We start from the raw sequence: 17280 nt of genomic DNA on the forward strand, positions 1-17280 counted from the left end.
GTAGGAATTACTAATGGCTTTAAAGCATGTATTGGTTTTTCTTCAAATAAATCAGGAAGCTCCCAAAGATAGCATTCTTCTGACCTTCACAAAGTTGGAATGAACCCGGTGTCAGGAGGCCTTATCACCATGATACTAAATAAGGAGATCTTGTAGCACAGCCTAAGTTTGGGAGCCAAGAGATGTGGGTTCTAATCCAGATTTTACTTATTAGCTGTGTGACTTTGTAGTAGGATACTCAGCCTTTCAAAACCTTAGTTTCCTCATCTGCAAAATGGGGCTAATTCTAGTACTCCTTTACTGTGTTGTTGTAAAGCGTTTTACGCAATGACTGGAACACTGGAGTGCTCAATATACGTATGTCAGCCATCATTCTACGACTGGGCCAAAGCCCAGTGAGTGATGAGTGCCGAGGCTGACATAATAATTCACAGTAAGTGACCACCCAGAATTAGAACCTTAATCTAACTTCTTTTCACAAATTTATATTGGAGGGAAAACAGGTTAAAGAGAAGAAGGATAAAAATGGTGACTCATTACGTCATGCCAAAGGAAGTCATGGATGCCATATTTTTTTGCATTATCTGACATGAGGTGCAAGGAGACTGTTGGCATTATTTAAAGAATATGAACTCAGGGACAGAGATAATATAAAGATCTTTAAGTTCTGATTTTCAAAAGGAAAGCTCAAAAGGAACTCCAGCTGTTTGGGAAAGTGGTTGTCCAGTGGTTAAGAAGTGAGTTCTAGGGTCCAAATCTAGATTTGAACTTGACTCCATCAATTACTACCCCGTGTCCTTGGGCAAATTATTAGCTACTCTAACTCTCAGTGCCCTTATCTGTAAAATGGTTATAAATAGAAGATGTTATAATAAAATAAGGTTATATATAATAGAGTCATAGGATTGATGTGAAAATTGAATGAGCCAATCTATATAAAATGCTTAGCATAGTGTCTGGCACACAGTAGTTATTCAATAAATGTTAGTTATTCCAGTTGTCATTAATATTGCCTCCATGGGCATCAATTGAGAGTTCTGGATGACTATTCAACATTTTTTTCTATTCTGTTCTTTTTTAGCTGGAGTTTCCGGGGAGAAAATGATACGGTCAAACATGGTGAAAGAATATGGTTTGAATAGCAAAGAACATAGAATATCAGATACAATATTTGGAACTCTGTTTCCTAATCTTTCTTACCGGTACCACCTACTGTCTATTCCCAGCACCTGTCACCTATCTTTCACATTGTGAACAGGGTAAGCCTTCCAGAACACAAACTGAAAATACACCTCTAAATCGCCCCCACACTGTTTTTTTTTTTTTTTTTTTTTTTTTTGTGTTGGAATTTTATCAGCTCTCCTAATTTATTTAATCACTTAGAAGCCAGTTTTGAGGTTCCCTCCTGCGGGCAGCATTCCTGAATGTCCCCCACTCCTCGTGTAAGTCTCTTCCTCCTATGTGCCTGTTCCAAGAACACATTTCTGTTGTGCTCTCATCACCTATTTGCTTTCTGCCCTTTAGGGCAAGGGATCAAGTACACATTTGGTTCATTCCAGTACCCAGCAGAGTTCCTGGCACTCTTCAGGTGATTAAATGCTGCCGAATTGAATTAAATCTCTATTTAATAGTGCTGTGTTAATCTTCCTCAGCCTAGTCGCCTTCGGTACTGATGCGGGAATTCCTTTCATTTTAGTGTTCTAACTGCAGTTTCAAATATTGTCCTCAGTATCTCCATGGGGAGGGAGTGTGTAAAGGGAAAATGTATGTGGCCTTAACTCTTGGAACCCCTTCACCGCTTCTGTAAAGCAGGAGAATTTATATCATGCTTTACAGGAGAGTCCTCAGCACACAGAAGACAAAATGGTGGCAACGTCTTAGAAAAGGTGATGAAAAAAGCACTGGGGCACAGAATGCATGCTGCCTGCTGGCTAAAGAACTATTTGGATGTTCTCCTGAATCTCATCTTGTGGCCTGGATGGATTTAGTCTCTTTTGCCAGGCAGAGAGAATCGATGCTAAATTATATCCAGCCACTGGGTCAGCACAGCTGAGTTTCAATCTCCAAAGCACTGAGCATTGAACAATATGAAAAAAGCATACAGGAAAAGTGTCCTAGGGAAGCAGAGGAAAAACAACAAAATGAAAAAAAAACAAAAAGAGAGAAAAAACCATCTTCAGCCTTTCCAGGGCGACTAAAAGGGTAAGGGATAAAGAGAATAAACAGAAAAGTATGAGAAGGCAAGAGAATTTGAGAACAGAATGAAACTGAGGAAAAGCAGACTGGAAGACAAAAAGGAAATTAATACCACTGATGTGGAAATAATTCAAAGTAAAATTTATACTTATAATTATGTATTATTCTATACTTGGGCATTGTCCAGGATGTCGTTTTACTGAATACATGGATCCCTACCACAATAGAAACAATCTTTCCAAATTATGAGGAACTTAAAGGGTCAAATTGAAAGTGGAACGTAAGTTCATGCAATCCTCTAAATTTCATTTGTTTTAAGTGTAAATCCATTTACCATTACTCCTACTTAAATACCGTATCGTATAAAGTGGGACTGTACAAGTGAGTTTAAAATCCAGGATGAAAAAGATATGGTAGAAGATTAAGATACGTTTCACAAATAGTCCATTATGCACCTTGGATTAAATAGCAAATGCCTGCCAGTGAACCAGAAATCTGGTGATACAGGAGAGCCAGGCCTTATAAATATACAAATGGTGGCCCAAGGACATTTTGGCAGGATTCAAAAATTAGTGCAGTAATTGCTTTTCCAGATTTTTATCAATATGTTGGGAAGAGAATTTTTTTTTTTTTTTTCAGCCTGCCCAACATCTTAAAGCTATGGATGCCAGATGAAATCGAGACTTTTTGGAAGGAAATGAGTTAAGTACCACGTCAGATTGATTTTCTCATTGCACAAAGGATGGGAGAACTTTGTAAATACAGAAACTGTAATTATACAGCTTCAGGATAACTTCTGCTCAACTGAAAGCTAGATTGCCAAAAAGACCAGTTCCCATGTTATCTTACAGACAGGTATAGCAGGGTCTAAAATACTGGCATGCGGTGAATAGACTTCTTTTTGAGGAAAAGTATAGGAAAGATAATTCAATGACTTACTACTGAACCACTGGAAACTGCCTAAAAATATGATGATTGCAAGAAAAAGAACAACAACTGAAAGCAATTTATTTGGTCAAGACCTACCTAGAGCTATGAGGTACCAGGACTATTCTACATGTTCTATTAATAGCACTCCACGGAATACACTTAACAGCCCTAAGAGACACATGCTATATCTTCCCTGTTTTACACAAGGGAATCTGAGTCAGAGAGAAGTTAAGTCGTCTAAGGTCACAGAGCTATTAAGTGGTAGAGCCAAGATTTGAATCAAGATGGCGAGCCAACTCCACAGTGTGTTTGCCTACCGTGTTTCCCCCAAAATACGACCTAATCAGAAAATAAGCCCTAGCATGATTTTTCAAGATGACATCCCCTGAACATAAGCCCTAATGCATCTTTTGGGGCAAAAATTAATACAGGACCCGGTCTTATTTTCGGGGAAACACGGTTCAACTCGCTGTGCTCCTCCCATGAGTCTGGTGGGGAGAGGCTACCATGAATGCACCCACAAATAGGCGTATTTAATCTAAATAGGCACATTGCACAATGCTGCCTTTAAGCTCCAAGGCTCCTCACCTTCTAATCCTCACTAGCATGAAAAAGATGGGGAGCAGTCCTGAGGTCAAGAACAGACTAACTTTCTAGATAGGAAAGTGCATGACCTATTGTGTCCTGAATGGAAATGTGAAACAGGGAAAGGAAGATGGATAACTGGATAAAGCATTTTTTTCCTGAACCGGCAGAGGTGAATTTTCATAATGAATAGTTTTCTAGCATGAGATTGACTCACTATGGTTTTTAACTCCTGCTGATAATGGTTGTTCTGGCCTTAAGGCATTAGAGTTGAAGCAAAGCTGCATTAGCTGTTGGTTATTTGGGATTCAGTTTTGCTATCCTGGGGGAGTCAGAAATCAGAAGTAGCTGCACTTGGTTATTGCATTTCTGAAACTCAACAATAGCATTTAAACTGGTTTCCAGAGTTAACTAGTCTAATGTTCTGGCTAATGTTCCCCCAGAGACTTATCTACAGTGGGGTTCCCCATGGGGTGATTTCTCACATCAGCTTGCAATAGGAATATATTTTGTGAATGAATGAATATGTAAATCCATGCACAGTAGTAAGAAACCAACCTGATGTAGACCCATAAGCTTTATATAAACAGCAAAGCTGCTTGATTCTTTACGTGTGTGAGTATGAGAGTGTGTGTCTCTGTGTGTGTATGTGTTCGTGTGTGTAGGTGTTCGTGTGTGTGTATGTGTATCACAGTCTCATCTGAGCACCAAGACAACCTCTAAAAGACAGTTTGGTGTGGGTGAGGGGATTCTTTTTTAACGGCTGAGGTGAATCTGATATTGTAAGATTTGGTGGATCTGATAAGGCTGGGAGAGAAACGGACCCTGAAAGCAGCTGGGAGTTTGTTTTTACACCATGGTCAACATCCAGGGGTGAGTACATGGTGCAAATCCCAGATGCAAGAGCCAAACCAGGAAGAGCTTTGGCTATTATCAGAGGAAAATATCTCATAACTGAATGCAAGTCATCCAACCTGCACGTATTAAGTGAGGTCCTGCTTATTTATTCAACAAGCAGGGGTATCATTAATGTTTTATTTGGGAGAAAACTCCCTTGGAATGCTCTTGTCTCATAAATGATATTTATATATCAACATACATTTGAGTGGCAGTTGCTGATAAAATGGAAATGCTTTTTTACCTCCAATGATTACCCTCATCCTTTGGTACCTGTGACGGCTGCTTTCTGTCTCTGGGAACTCTGAGTCCACCCCTCTGAAGGAGTTCTAACTGCGTCTTTTGAGCATGTGGTAAGTTCAAGGGAATAAAGATGGAGCTGTAACGTTGGGGATGCTTCTTTGTGGTTTTCCTCCTTCAGGCTACGCTATGTATACTCTCAAATGCCATCAAAATCAATTTTTGGCCACATGCCTTTGTGGTCTTCAAAGCAAATGAAAGAGGGAGAGGGAGAAAGAGAGGAAAGAGAGGGAAAAGGAGAGAGAAAGAGAGAGGGAGAGGGAGAGGGAGAGGGAGAGGGAGAGGGAGAGGGAGAGCAAGCTCATTCTCATACTCAAAAGCATTTGTTTCAGTAAAACCATTCACATTCCCTTCAGGTCCCAAGTGAAATTTATTTAAAAGGTGCACAAAACAAAGATTCAATTTTGACTATCTTTGACGCTCAAATCTGCGAGGAATGCTTTAGTATGCCCCAAAGAGGAGCTATTTAACTTGTCGCTGTGTGTGCTCTATGAGAGGCATTAATAGCCTTCCTTCCTCTATCTGGGCATTTAAACTACTGTCATCCTATTAAAAACATGGCCAGTAAATTGGAGTTCATTCTTCTCCAGTGAGGATTTTCACTCCTGTGGCCTATTCACTTACCAGCCGAGGCTGCATGCAACATCTTTCCTTCTAATTTAAACTGATCTATGATTTAGGATAAAAAGAAAGGTTACAATACTGCCTTTCAGGGACAACTTCTCCACGTTTTGAATGAACTAGTCAGGAAAATGACTGTCTTCTGGGATCAAATGACAATTTATGAAAGCTCATATTGAAGTTGGTTTAGAAAATAGAGGCCAGGGAAATAAGTTCTGCTGTTTGGTGAGGAAAAAAAAAAAAAAGAAAAGAAAACCCAGCAAGCAAGTGAAAGTTTAATCTTAGTGTCAGCTTCAAGTTAACACTAAATGTGTATGTGAAAGAACTGGAATGATTTTACAAAAGAGAGACAGGGATGGCTATGTGTATGAAAGCATTCAGACTCTGAAGGCAAACTGAGGAGCAAGTAATGTCACTCTCTGAATCTCAGTTTTCTCAAAGGTAAAACACACAGTAATTCCCATTGTCACTGAGAGACTTATGAGATGAGTATCAGGCGTGTGGCACAGAGTAGGTACTTGAAGAAGTTCCACTCTCTTGTTTTGCCTCTTTACCATCTCTTGAAGGCCTCTGGTTTCCTATACTTGCACACACACACACATACACACACACACACACACACACACACACACACGGTGTATACACACACATGCACAGATACACACGGATGGTGTGTACACACACACACATACACACACACGCATGGTGTGTGCACACATGCACAGATACACACGGATGGTGTGTACACACACACACGCGCACACACACACACACACACATGCATACATAGTACCCTAGTGACCTTCGACAGGAGAGACTGCTAGCACGTAGCACGTTAGTTCAGTGGGTAAAAAGCCACAAGCTTGCTCACCTCAAAGGCGCCCCCATTTTGACTGGGGCAAAAATACAAGTAGTTTGGGATCTACCTGAATCAGCCAGTTCCAATGCCCTGAATTCCCACTCCTTCTTCTCTGCCCGCCCATGTGCCTCACCATCTTTTGAGAACGGCTCTCAAATCTCACTTTGTCTAGGAACACTTCCGGATGATCCTGCCCTCCGCGTTCACCCTCGTGATGACTTTCCTTAAGACCTGGTAAGCAGAGCTCACCTGCATTGGGAGCTTACTCTGCGCCTACCACACAGTACGGGCACCAGCATGGTTTCCCAATTTGGCTTATTAATCTGCAATGATCATGATATGAAGCTGCAGCCACAAAAATGTACTTTCACTCCTTCAGGAATAAGGGCCTTGTTCCTTCAAATAGCTCTCCTTCCTCCCTCTCCTTCCTCCCACAGTGCTTTTAAACAAGAGCAGTTAATAGATTCCATAGGATGGCGGTGCTCACACCTTATTCCTGTTTTTCAGGGGCTACCTCTAGGGAGAACCCAGCGGCCTCCGGTCCACCCTCTTCCCCTTCCTCCTCTGTACTTTGATCAGAGCATCTACAAGCTGCTCCTTTGTACATCTTGATCTCTGGTGTGCATATTTCCCCCCTTTCCCTTTTTGTTCTTCGTGAAAAGTGTCTTTTATTCTACATAAATGCACAAATCCTTCTCCCTCCCCCCTTTTTTTTAAGGAGGGCGCAGCTCACTGGCCCATGTGGGGATCGAACCGGCAACCTTGGTGTTATGAGCACTGCATTCTAACCAACTGAGCCAACCCCTAAATTTACAAATCAAGTTGTGAAGTTCCATGAATATCAATAATAGGATTGAGTTGCCTTTCGAGTTTAACTTGTGGAGAACTGATATCTGTATAATACATCAAAATTTATTTTGATCTTCTATGTTCTTCAGAAATGATTATTATTTTGCTATTAAGTTCTTAAATATTTCCTTTGGGTTAGTTTATGGTACTTTATGGTTTTGTCGCACTTGTGAGTGGAGTCTTTATTTCTTTGCTGGTCTAGAGGAAGGCTATTGATTCAGGCACATTGATAAAGGATCTGACATGAGTGAACTCTTAATAGTTTTAACAGTTTTAAAAAAAATTATTTACTCTTCCCTGTGGGAATTGTTTTATCAGTGGGGTTCTGCTATTACTGAAAAAACTGTTTTTGAAAACCCATCATCTAGGGTATAGGAAAGATGGTTAAAAAAAATAGACATTTGCTACTCATTTGTGAGGCTTGTACAATGACAATGTCCTGGAATTCAGGTCACTGAAGCTATCTGTTCACCTCCCACTGCCTGAGCCAGACCAATAAAGCAATGGGAGACATGGCATCAGGATGTCACAACAGCCACTGAAGAGGGAAACGAGGGAGCAACACTGTTTTTCAGAAAGGCAGGAGAAATGGTCCCAGGATACCCCCCAACCAATCTGAATGAATGTAACATAAATGTGTTGGCTATGAAGTGAAAACAGCAGAGACAGGCTGATAATGGGAAGTGAATTTACTGTGGGGAAATTTTCCTGTCTTTCTAACAGCAAATAAGACAAGTATCACACTATGAGTATGCTGTCATTTTCAGACATCTCATTACAGGATTCTGAAGGTTTTGTCATGAAAAAGAGCCTCAAAGGAATTACGTATCAGGCATGAGGACCTGCTTTTCTCAGCTGTCTCAAGCCCTGTAGTTAAATAATCCTTCAATTCAATTACAGGCCCACTACACAAGTATTAGTCTTACTTTTGTGTCTCTTAAGGTATCAAGTTCACTTATTTGTTAAATGCTGCTATATCCAATAAAATTGTTGTTATAATAAAAAAATGTAAATCAAAGTTTGAAATTCTATAAGGAAGGAGAAATTACGAGCATTGTAGAAGAGCATCCAAGAATCCATAGCAATGGAATGAAGAGCTTCTTTTGAATGAATGTTTCTTTTGCAGTTTCCTACGCACACAGCTTAATACCAAATTATGTGGTAGATGCTACTTTACAGGTGTTTGAACAATAAACTTCTTAGAATCTTGTAATTCTTTGAACATATAAAATTAGGCCCTGCGATGCAATACATGCAAAATCCAACAGTAGATCCAAGGGAAGAAAAGGAAAGGAAATAAGAGAAGAACAAAGAGTTTGGAAAGAAAAGAGGAAGAAGTGAACAGGAGAACGCTTCAAGAAGGCGAGAGGCAGAGAGCAAACATTTCTCAGTGCAGCAGCAATTCCAGAGCTAGAGGGAGATTTATCTAATTGTCTAGCATATGTTGACTGAGCATCTACTTAACTCAAGTCAGCGCCATCCTACAGGCTGGGGATACAGTGGTGGCCACAGCAGACATGACTGCCATCCATTACTGCACAGACAACCATCCGCTGACTAGGATTTGGTTGGTCACAACCAAAGAGCCTTTGACAGGACGTGAGGTAAGGCAATCTACGTGGTTAGAGACATACAGTTCTCCAGCAGAAAAATTATAAAAAGAAGCACTCATTCAATCCATTCAACAAATACTTATTGGGACCCATATGTACTGGGTCCTGGAGATACTGTAGAGCCTGCCCCATATCCTGCCATGTTAAAGATATAAGGGTAGAGACAGGCAGCAAACAACAAAGAAATACATACAGGGTGATAAGTGTCATGGAGAAATACAGAGCAGGGCAAGAAGATCCAGAAGTCTGATTATCATTGTTTTGACTTTGCTATTTTCAAAGGTTGATTGAGTAAGGCCTCATGATCAGGTGACATCTGAAGTTTGAGTTCAAGGAAGGGAGGGTAGGAGCCATTTGGATGTCCGGGGGGAGAAAGAACATATATGCAAAGGCCCTGAGGCAGGAATCTGCTTGGAGTTTGTGAAAAGGGGCTGCTAGGAAGCCAGAGAAGTGAAACAAAGGGGATGATGCATGAGAGGAAGGAGAGGAGGGCTGAGAGACAGGAAGGAAGGAGAGCAGAGTAAAGCCAAAAGGAAGGGGAGAAGGAAGAGAGAGAGAGAGGAAGGCAGAGAGGCAGGTCACAGGAGGCCTTAGGGCCACTGTAAAGATGCGGGTTTTTACTACTGGTCAGATGGCTTTGAGCAGAGGTGGGGCATAACTTCACTTATGTCATAGGGGAACCAGAATTCTTAGATGACAAGTTTTAAGGCATGCCTTTCTGAGGGAGGACTCAGGGCCACTGTATAGAAGTTCGGTTCATGGGCCAGCAGAGAGCCCTTTACAGGGGAAGAAAAGAGGGAACACCACATCTCTTCTCTACAAATCAGGAATTTGAGAAGACAGGACGAAGGTTACTAAGGATGGGAAGAAGAAGAAGGGGAACACATCTGACCTTCACGGGGGTCTGCCATGGAGCTCCGTGCTTGGGGAGGCACAGTGCCGAGCGCCGGCCGGCTCCTCCGGCAGTCAGGGTGGTGACATGGCCCCGGTCCGGCCCATGTGATGTAAGTGGAAGTCTGCCTCTGGGAACACGGAGGTTTTCCTGATAAAAAAAGACAGCTGCCCTGCCTTCTCCCTCCCAGAATACAGATATGATAGGGGACGTAGCTGCCATCCTATGAGGATGAGAATGAGAGAAACACTCTGGATGAAAGAAGGAGAAAAAAAACCAGGAGGCTGGGTCTCTAATGGCAGGGTGGAGCTACGTTACCAGCTTTGGATTGTTTACTATTGGGCTTCTTGTTAAATAAGACAAATAGAACACTAAAAAACTATTAAGGACAATCTAAAAAGGCTAGCTAGTGTGTGATTCCAATGAGATGACATTATGGAAAAGGCAAAACTAGGGAGACAGTAAAAAGACCAGTGGTTTGCAGGGTTTCAGGACAGAGATGAATAATAGGCAGAGCACAGAGGCTTTTTAGGGCAGGGGAAACATTACAATGATGGATATATGTCATTGTACATTTTCGCAAACCGATAGATTGTACCACACCAAGAGCGACCCCTAAGGTAAACTATGGACTTTGGGTGATGATGATGGGTCAGTGTAGGTTCATCCTCGGTAACAAATGTACCATCTGGTGAGTGATATTGATAATGGAGGAGGCTGTGCATGTGTGGGGGCCGGGGGATAATGGGAGATCTCTGTACCTTCCTCACGTTTTGCTGTAAGCCTAAAACTGTTCTAAAAAATAAAGTCTTAAAAAAAAACGATTAAGTTAAGCTACTGCAGTTGGAGTCTATTATATGACACTGAACAGAATTTTAATTAAAAAATCATTGCCTAACAGTCAGCAAGCAGTAATTACATGCTTTTTGAGTACTGTTGTATTGAATACTCACCATGAGCTTCATTATTCCCTTTTATAGATGAAGAAACCAAGGCCCTAAAAGGCTGAGTAATAGTAATCATGAACTTATGCTGGCGGTGCTCTCATCATCCCATTTTATAAATAGAAAAACTGAGGCCTAATTAGGTTGAGAAACTCGCTCAAGGTCTCAGAGCAACAGGTTGAGCAAGGATTTGAACCCAGGCAGTCTGAGTCTCGGCCCACACGCTGACCATGCATGCTTCATGGCCGAACTCTAATGCCATGCCACCTGTCCTGGTCCCACATCAGTCTCTCCGCTATCACCACCCAGTCTCTGAGCTCCCCCGGAGTTGCAGAGCCGGCTATGAGGTCCCTCTTCCTGAGTAGATTAGTACTCATGTCCTCCTGGATCGGTAGGTCAACAGTAATTTCATACGCTTGACCAAAGCCGATTGATGAGAGCACGGTGCCCTGGGGACTCATGAGCGGGGCTACAATTCTGGGTGTGGGGGATGTGATGGGAGGAGCTAAGGCTAAGACAGGTCTTGCTGCACAGGCTTATGTATGGGAAATTCACGTCTTATAGACTAAATGTATAATGAGCCCAGGGATAGGACAAGGCTCCTGGTATTTATATTGGTGTCTACATTAAGAGAACCAGGAACACGGAGTTGGGCATGAAGTTACACAAAGAGGCAGAGCAGCATATGCACTATAAACCCAGACTCTGAGTTAGACACATATAGGTTCAAATTCTGGCTCTGCCGCTGACTTCCTGTGTCAATTGGTGAGGTGAGACACATCCTGTTTATATATCAGTATCCTCTGAATGACGGAGTAGGGCTAGTGTAAGGACTAAACGAGAGGGTTCACGCAGAGCACTACGTGTAGTGCCTGGCCTAGAGTAAGCATTATGCAGATATCAGCTGCTGGTATTATTATTAGACCAATTGATAGTAGGAACACACTCCAAAAGAGCTACATTCAGCGTCTTTGTTTTAGGTTCATAAAGCTGTCCACCTGGGTAAGTATAATGGCTTGTTTAGAGAAAGTGTTAAAATCAATATGAGACACTGAATTTTTTAGAAAGATCAATTCAGACAGCCATGTTGTGATCTCAAAGATTGATAATTCTAGTTCTCCAGGTCTTTCTGATATCATAAGAGAAACAACGTCTTCATTCCAACCATTTCCGTGAGCCTTTTGTTTCACAATGTCCTGTTCAGAATTTTGTGGCCCTGGAAAGCCATGGCTCAGCCTTGTTTGGACTCAGCCTTTACCCGAAGGCTGACCATGGTGTTGTCCCTTCCACACAATGTGGTCTGCCCAAAACACACCAATGAATAGTGAACAGATGACCTGATCAGTGGTGTATGTCCCTGAGACAGACTGAGTTAGGTTAAAGGCGATTTCAAATTGTTTAGTATTTTCCCATTGAGAGGAGGAGTCTCCTCCTCTCCTTCTGTCTGGGCTGGCCTTCATGACTGCTTGACAACAGTAAGTAGGACAAGTGATGTTTTGGGACTTCCCAGGCAAGGTCATTGGCAGGCTTGTAGCTTCCACCCGAGGTTCTTGGAAGATTTGCTCCTGGAACCGTTAGCTGCCGTGTCAGAAATCCAACCAGGTGAAAAGGCACCAAAACAACATGAAGAGTCAGAGGGGAAGCTGACCTCAGTCTTCTAGCCATGCCTACAAAGGTGCCAGACATGTGAGTGAGGCCCTTTTGGATCTTCTAACCTGCCCATCTACTAGCCACGTAACATCCAATGACCTCCATTGCTGCCACATGGAACAGAAGAATCACCCCACTGATTCCTGCCCAAATTTCTGATACATGAAATCATGAGCAATAAATAATATGGTGGTGGTTTTAAGCCACTAAGTCTTGGGTGCTTTGTTACATAATGATACAGAACCCAAACACAAACACTGCTAGATCTTGTGGCTCAGAGGTCAAACCAATCACCAATGAAAGCTTTTAGTAAGGGCTTAATCACTGGAGTTTGAAAGACAAAAGACCTGAGTGGTACAGATGAGGCAAAGGGAAATGTCTTTCCGTCTTTCCATAGGCCATCAGTCCTACACAATGTTTTCAAATGGTGCTGAAAACTTCCCTTTGTGAACACTGACCATATGCCATGTGGTGCCAATGTACTACTCAGCTAGGTGGATGCCAGGAACACCAATACACTGTCCTTTGGTGCAACAGGGAAGCTAATGGAGTGTCATCAACTTGGTGATGTAACCAGCATGCTCTACACTGTTAAAGGTAACAGTTTGGCACGAGGACTTCAAATGAATTCAAACGATTAGATGCAAACTAAAAGAGAGATGGCTATTTTTGAGAGCTGTAGGTTAATTTTTTGGGTTGTTCTTGGAATGGAAAATGATTGTGAATTTGGGGGGGAAGTACCAGAGCAATCTGTTTTCTTGGCTGCGTGCTATGGAGCAATTTTAAAGCACTGAAATGCTTTCCATATTTTCTAATCACTCATGTCCAGGACTGACTATGGCTCTCAGCTTCCCTCAGATTCACACCGTTGCAGCACTCCATGTCTTTTGGGGAGCGGTTTCACCTTGAAAGCAGGCTCCCGGATTCAGAAGGCACATATGGATACAGCAGGAGCAAACACTTTAATAGCAATACAGTCCCACAAGAGCCAGGTGTTTTGGAAAACCACTGATGGCCTGACTCTGAGACAACCTAGATTCATTTTTTTCTTATTTCTCAGAAACAAAACATAACCTCCCACACCAAACAGAAAAGACAAAAACAGGCCCTACCAGAAACTGAACTCCCTCAAACCAATAAAGAGTTTAGATTGTTGAGACCTGGGGCAAAGGGGTGGACACACACACACACACACACACACACACACACACAGTTCTATATGCATAGAACATCTCTGGAAGAAGCCCTAAGAAATTGGTAGCTGTGGTTTTCTCTGGAGAGAATTGGGGGACTGAAAAATATTGGGAGGCTGATGGAGGAAGAAAACTTATTTTTTCGCCATAGCCTTTTGAATATTTTGAATTAAAAAATAATATACTGTATTATTTTTCAAAATAATGAAAGAAAATAATTCCAAACCTGTATATGGCACTACAGGTCTACTAGGCACTGTGTTAAATGATTTATGTGTAATCACTTCTTTAATACTTACAACCTTGTGATGTAGATGTTATTATATATCCTCCTGATTTTATAGATGAGGAAACTGAGATACAGAGGTTAAGTGACTTGTTCAAGGTCACACAGCCAGTAAATATAGAGCTGGGATCTGGACCCAGAGCGTCTGGCTCTGGAGTCTGTCTTCTTAATTACTACATAATACTGCCTTGCCCAAAATGCATATACTCAGTTGCCTGCTTATAATCGAGTTGGAGCAGATAAAATAGTTCTTTTCTTTTCTCACATGGCCCTCCACAGTGATGGGGTGAAGAAAATGGTGGCTCAAGATACAATCTTAAACCTGTAGGGCTTTAGAGGGCTTTGAAATTATGTGAATATCATGTCAAAACATGAATTTGGCCAAATTGCTTAATCTTTTTGAGTTTTAGCAGCTGCTATGTACCAGGTACTCTGCTAGACGTTGGGGACGACTAGTGAATAAACTACAGTCCTAACTCTTGAGAAACTTTCTGTATCCTGGGGGAGACAGGCCGTAAACAAGTAAGCACACAAATTATGATGTAAGCAATAAAGAAAAATGAGAGGATACATGAGAGATTAGGATTGGGAGCCCTGATTTGTACTGGATGGTCAGGAAGTGTCATTTAGACAGAACACTGAAGAATGGGCCGGGTAAAGCGGGGGAAGTAGAAGAGGCAAGGGAAAGAAAGCATTCTGGGTGGGGGCAACAGCCTGTGCAAAGACCCCGAGGCAGGAAAGAAGTTACCTGTTGGAGGATAGAAAGGCCTCTGTGGCTAAAGCAAAGTGAGTGAAATTCAGTTTGGAGAAAGAGGCACATCATGTAGCACATGGTAAGTATTTCACAATTTTCCTGAGAGCCATGGGAAGCCACTGCAGGTTATAAGCAGGAGTGACATATTTGGATTGACTTCTTAAGAAGATTACTTGGGTGGCTGTGTGGAAATAGACAACGGAGAAGGCAAGGGAGGAAGTGGAAGACCAGCTAGGAAGCTACTGCAGGAATCCACGGAAGTGATGAAGACGGCTTGGAAAACACTGCTGGCAGCGAGAGCCATAGAAAAATTTAAGATCTGTTTCGAGGGTACAATATTTTATGCAATTAGAAGAATAATGTTGGCTATTTTGAATCATAAATTTCTAAGTGCGAAAAGGCTTCGTCAACTGTGAACTGCTCCACAGAGGTAACTGACTATTACTGCAGAGGAAGAAACCAAGTACAGACCAGAGGGACTCCAACTTGCGCAAAGTCACACAACTGCTTGGTGACAGGGAGGAAGACGTGCTGTGATCCCTTCACTCCCTTCTCTGGGGCTGCGCCCTTGGGGAAGAAAAAGGAGACAGTGACCAGGTCTAATTCCCTGTCAAGTGGCCCTCAGGGTGAAGAGAGTAATGATATTTAGGATGTCTCTGGCTACGGATTAACCCTAGTAAACGGAACTCAGGGTCTATGATTCAGGGCTCCTTGGAGAACATCATGTCAGGTATAGAACTCTCTGGGGTACAAAAGGGAGATTTTTCATAATCAAAATGCTCCACAGTGAGAGGTGATCTCCTGATCTTCCCCTGTTATTCTGGGGGAGAGGTGTGTGTCAGCGAGGGGACGCAGGGACTGGGGAAGCCACTCTTGAGGTCCCAGTGTTTACTTTGTCTGAATCTCTTGATTGCCAGTACCCTTGACATTATTTAGCAAAGCTTTATATTGGGTAAGAGGTCTGATTTATGTGACATGATTTGACAATCTCATCCCATGTGTTCTTTCAGTGGCAGAGACCTTTCCCCCGGGTTATTAGCTGGTGTCCCATCAGGCCCAATTATAAGATCCAGGGACAAAGGGAGAATGGACGTGGTTATATTTGAACCCCTTGCTAGTGGCCTAACTTTGACATTTATTTGACACATCAGATATCTACCTATGGGAAAAATTAACCTTTTAAGGTGCTTATGCAAGTTAAGAAACCTGATGTATCTGCCTTCATTGTGATGAGTAAACTGGAAGAACTCAGTATGGATTCTTTGGGAGAGTTCATATGATTTCCTAGGAGGTGAACTTGGCCTTTTGGGTCTCCAATGACTGATCTTAAGTAGCCACCTCAGAGAGGGCTCTTTGGATGCTTAGAAGCTTATCTCCCACCCTCCAACTGCCAAAGAATCAGTACAATATTCGTGTTCTGCCGTGAACATACCACAATGACTCTCGGCCCTCCAAGTCATGAAGCCCTCTTCTCTCTCTCTCTCTCTCTCTCTCTCTCTCTCTCTCTCTCTCTCTCTCTCTCCCTCTCAGATGTACAATTTATCTTCACATACAACCTCATTTTGGAACTTAGGAGGATGATGGAAGAGAACTGTCACTCTAGCTGGAAGGGAGAGAAGCTTTTGTCCTCTCTGTCTTATAACAAACTGTAATTATGCTGGAGGCATCAAAAGACAGACTCAAAAGAAACACGGACCTCAGATCCTACTTCTGCTTCTAAGATCCCTGATCGTGAACTGAGCTGTTGCAGATACAGCAGACGCTAAACAGGCGGACATTGGCAGGCTTGTGGGACGGAAGTGTGAACACGTTTTATGAAGAGAAAGAAGCCTTTTTACATCCTCTCTCCCCCCAAAATCAGCTCCCAAACTAAAGCCTGAGGTTTACCTTCAGCGAGTGGGTCCAGGGTGTGAATCATGAGCTGGAAGATGCTGTTCCTCATGAGACTGTTGTGGAGGGAGGCAGAGCTTCCACCTCGCTGGAGACGAGGCTTAGGCTGAGCGGAGAAAGCAGACAAAGAGGCTGTTAGTGCTCAGAAACCGAAGGCAAGTGCGTTAGAGATTAGAGTCCCACCATATCCGGTGGTCACTCATTGCTGTCACATGATCACACACTATTGAACCACAGATTTTCAAAGTACATTTGAAATTCCCCAAAGGAATGGCTTTCTCACCTCCTTTCCTACTAAATGAATTCATTGCTATCATTTTTTTTTAGAGCTTAGGAGATGCTGGTCAATGTGCTATAAGCTTCACCTCCATTAGTTTCTCTCATTCTCAAAATGAATGCAATGAACTAGGCACTGTTATTACTCCCTATAGGCACATGGGGAAACTGTCTCCGAGAAGGGAAATGAGATATCTTCACACAGACAAAAAATGGAGGATAGAGGAATGGATCTCAAGTTTGCTTGTCTCAAAATTTTTTATCTGAACCAGTGGGTGGTCTCTGAAATGTTTGGATTGCTCACCCTATCAGTAAAATTTTTGAGTATGTATGTACATATATATGTGTCCATCAACATCTATATCTGTATCTGTATCTATATATCCACACACATAATAAAATATGAGCATATATATTATAAAACATTTGCAAAAGCAGAAATTATGAAGAATAATATGGAAAGTAAATGACAGAGGTGCTAATATTTTCTCCTTGCTCCCCAAGAGAATACCTTGCACATCTGCTGGGGTTCCTCGTCTCTACCC

The 17280-nt window shown here is 42.2% G+C and overlaps 1 protein-coding gene across 6 annotated transcripts in view; it reads right to left on the minus strand.

Annotated features, from left to right (window-relative positions):
* Window positions 1–17280, minus strand: part of SLC24A2 (solute carrier family 24 member 2) — a 243562-nt gene that overhangs the window by 73402 nt on the left and 152880 nt on the right. For all 6 annotated transcript variants that reach the window (XM_019750366.3, XM_019750363.3, XM_074330332.2 and 3 more), the window contains one exon: window positions 16457–16565. In XM_019750366.3, coding sequence (XP_019605925.1) covers window positions 16457–16565 — 109 coding nt within the window. The remainder of the gene's footprint in view (window positions 1–16456; window positions 16566–17280) is intronic.

The sequence above is a fragment of the Rhinolophus sinicus genome, chromosome 16 (assembly GCF_057876585.1).
Source record: "Rhinolophus sinicus isolate RSI-liver-muscle chromosome 16, RSI-T2T, whole genome shotgun sequence".
Classification (NCBI taxonomy): domain Eukaryota; kingdom Metazoa; phylum Chordata; class Mammalia; order Chiroptera; family Rhinolophidae; genus Rhinolophus; species Rhinolophus sinicus.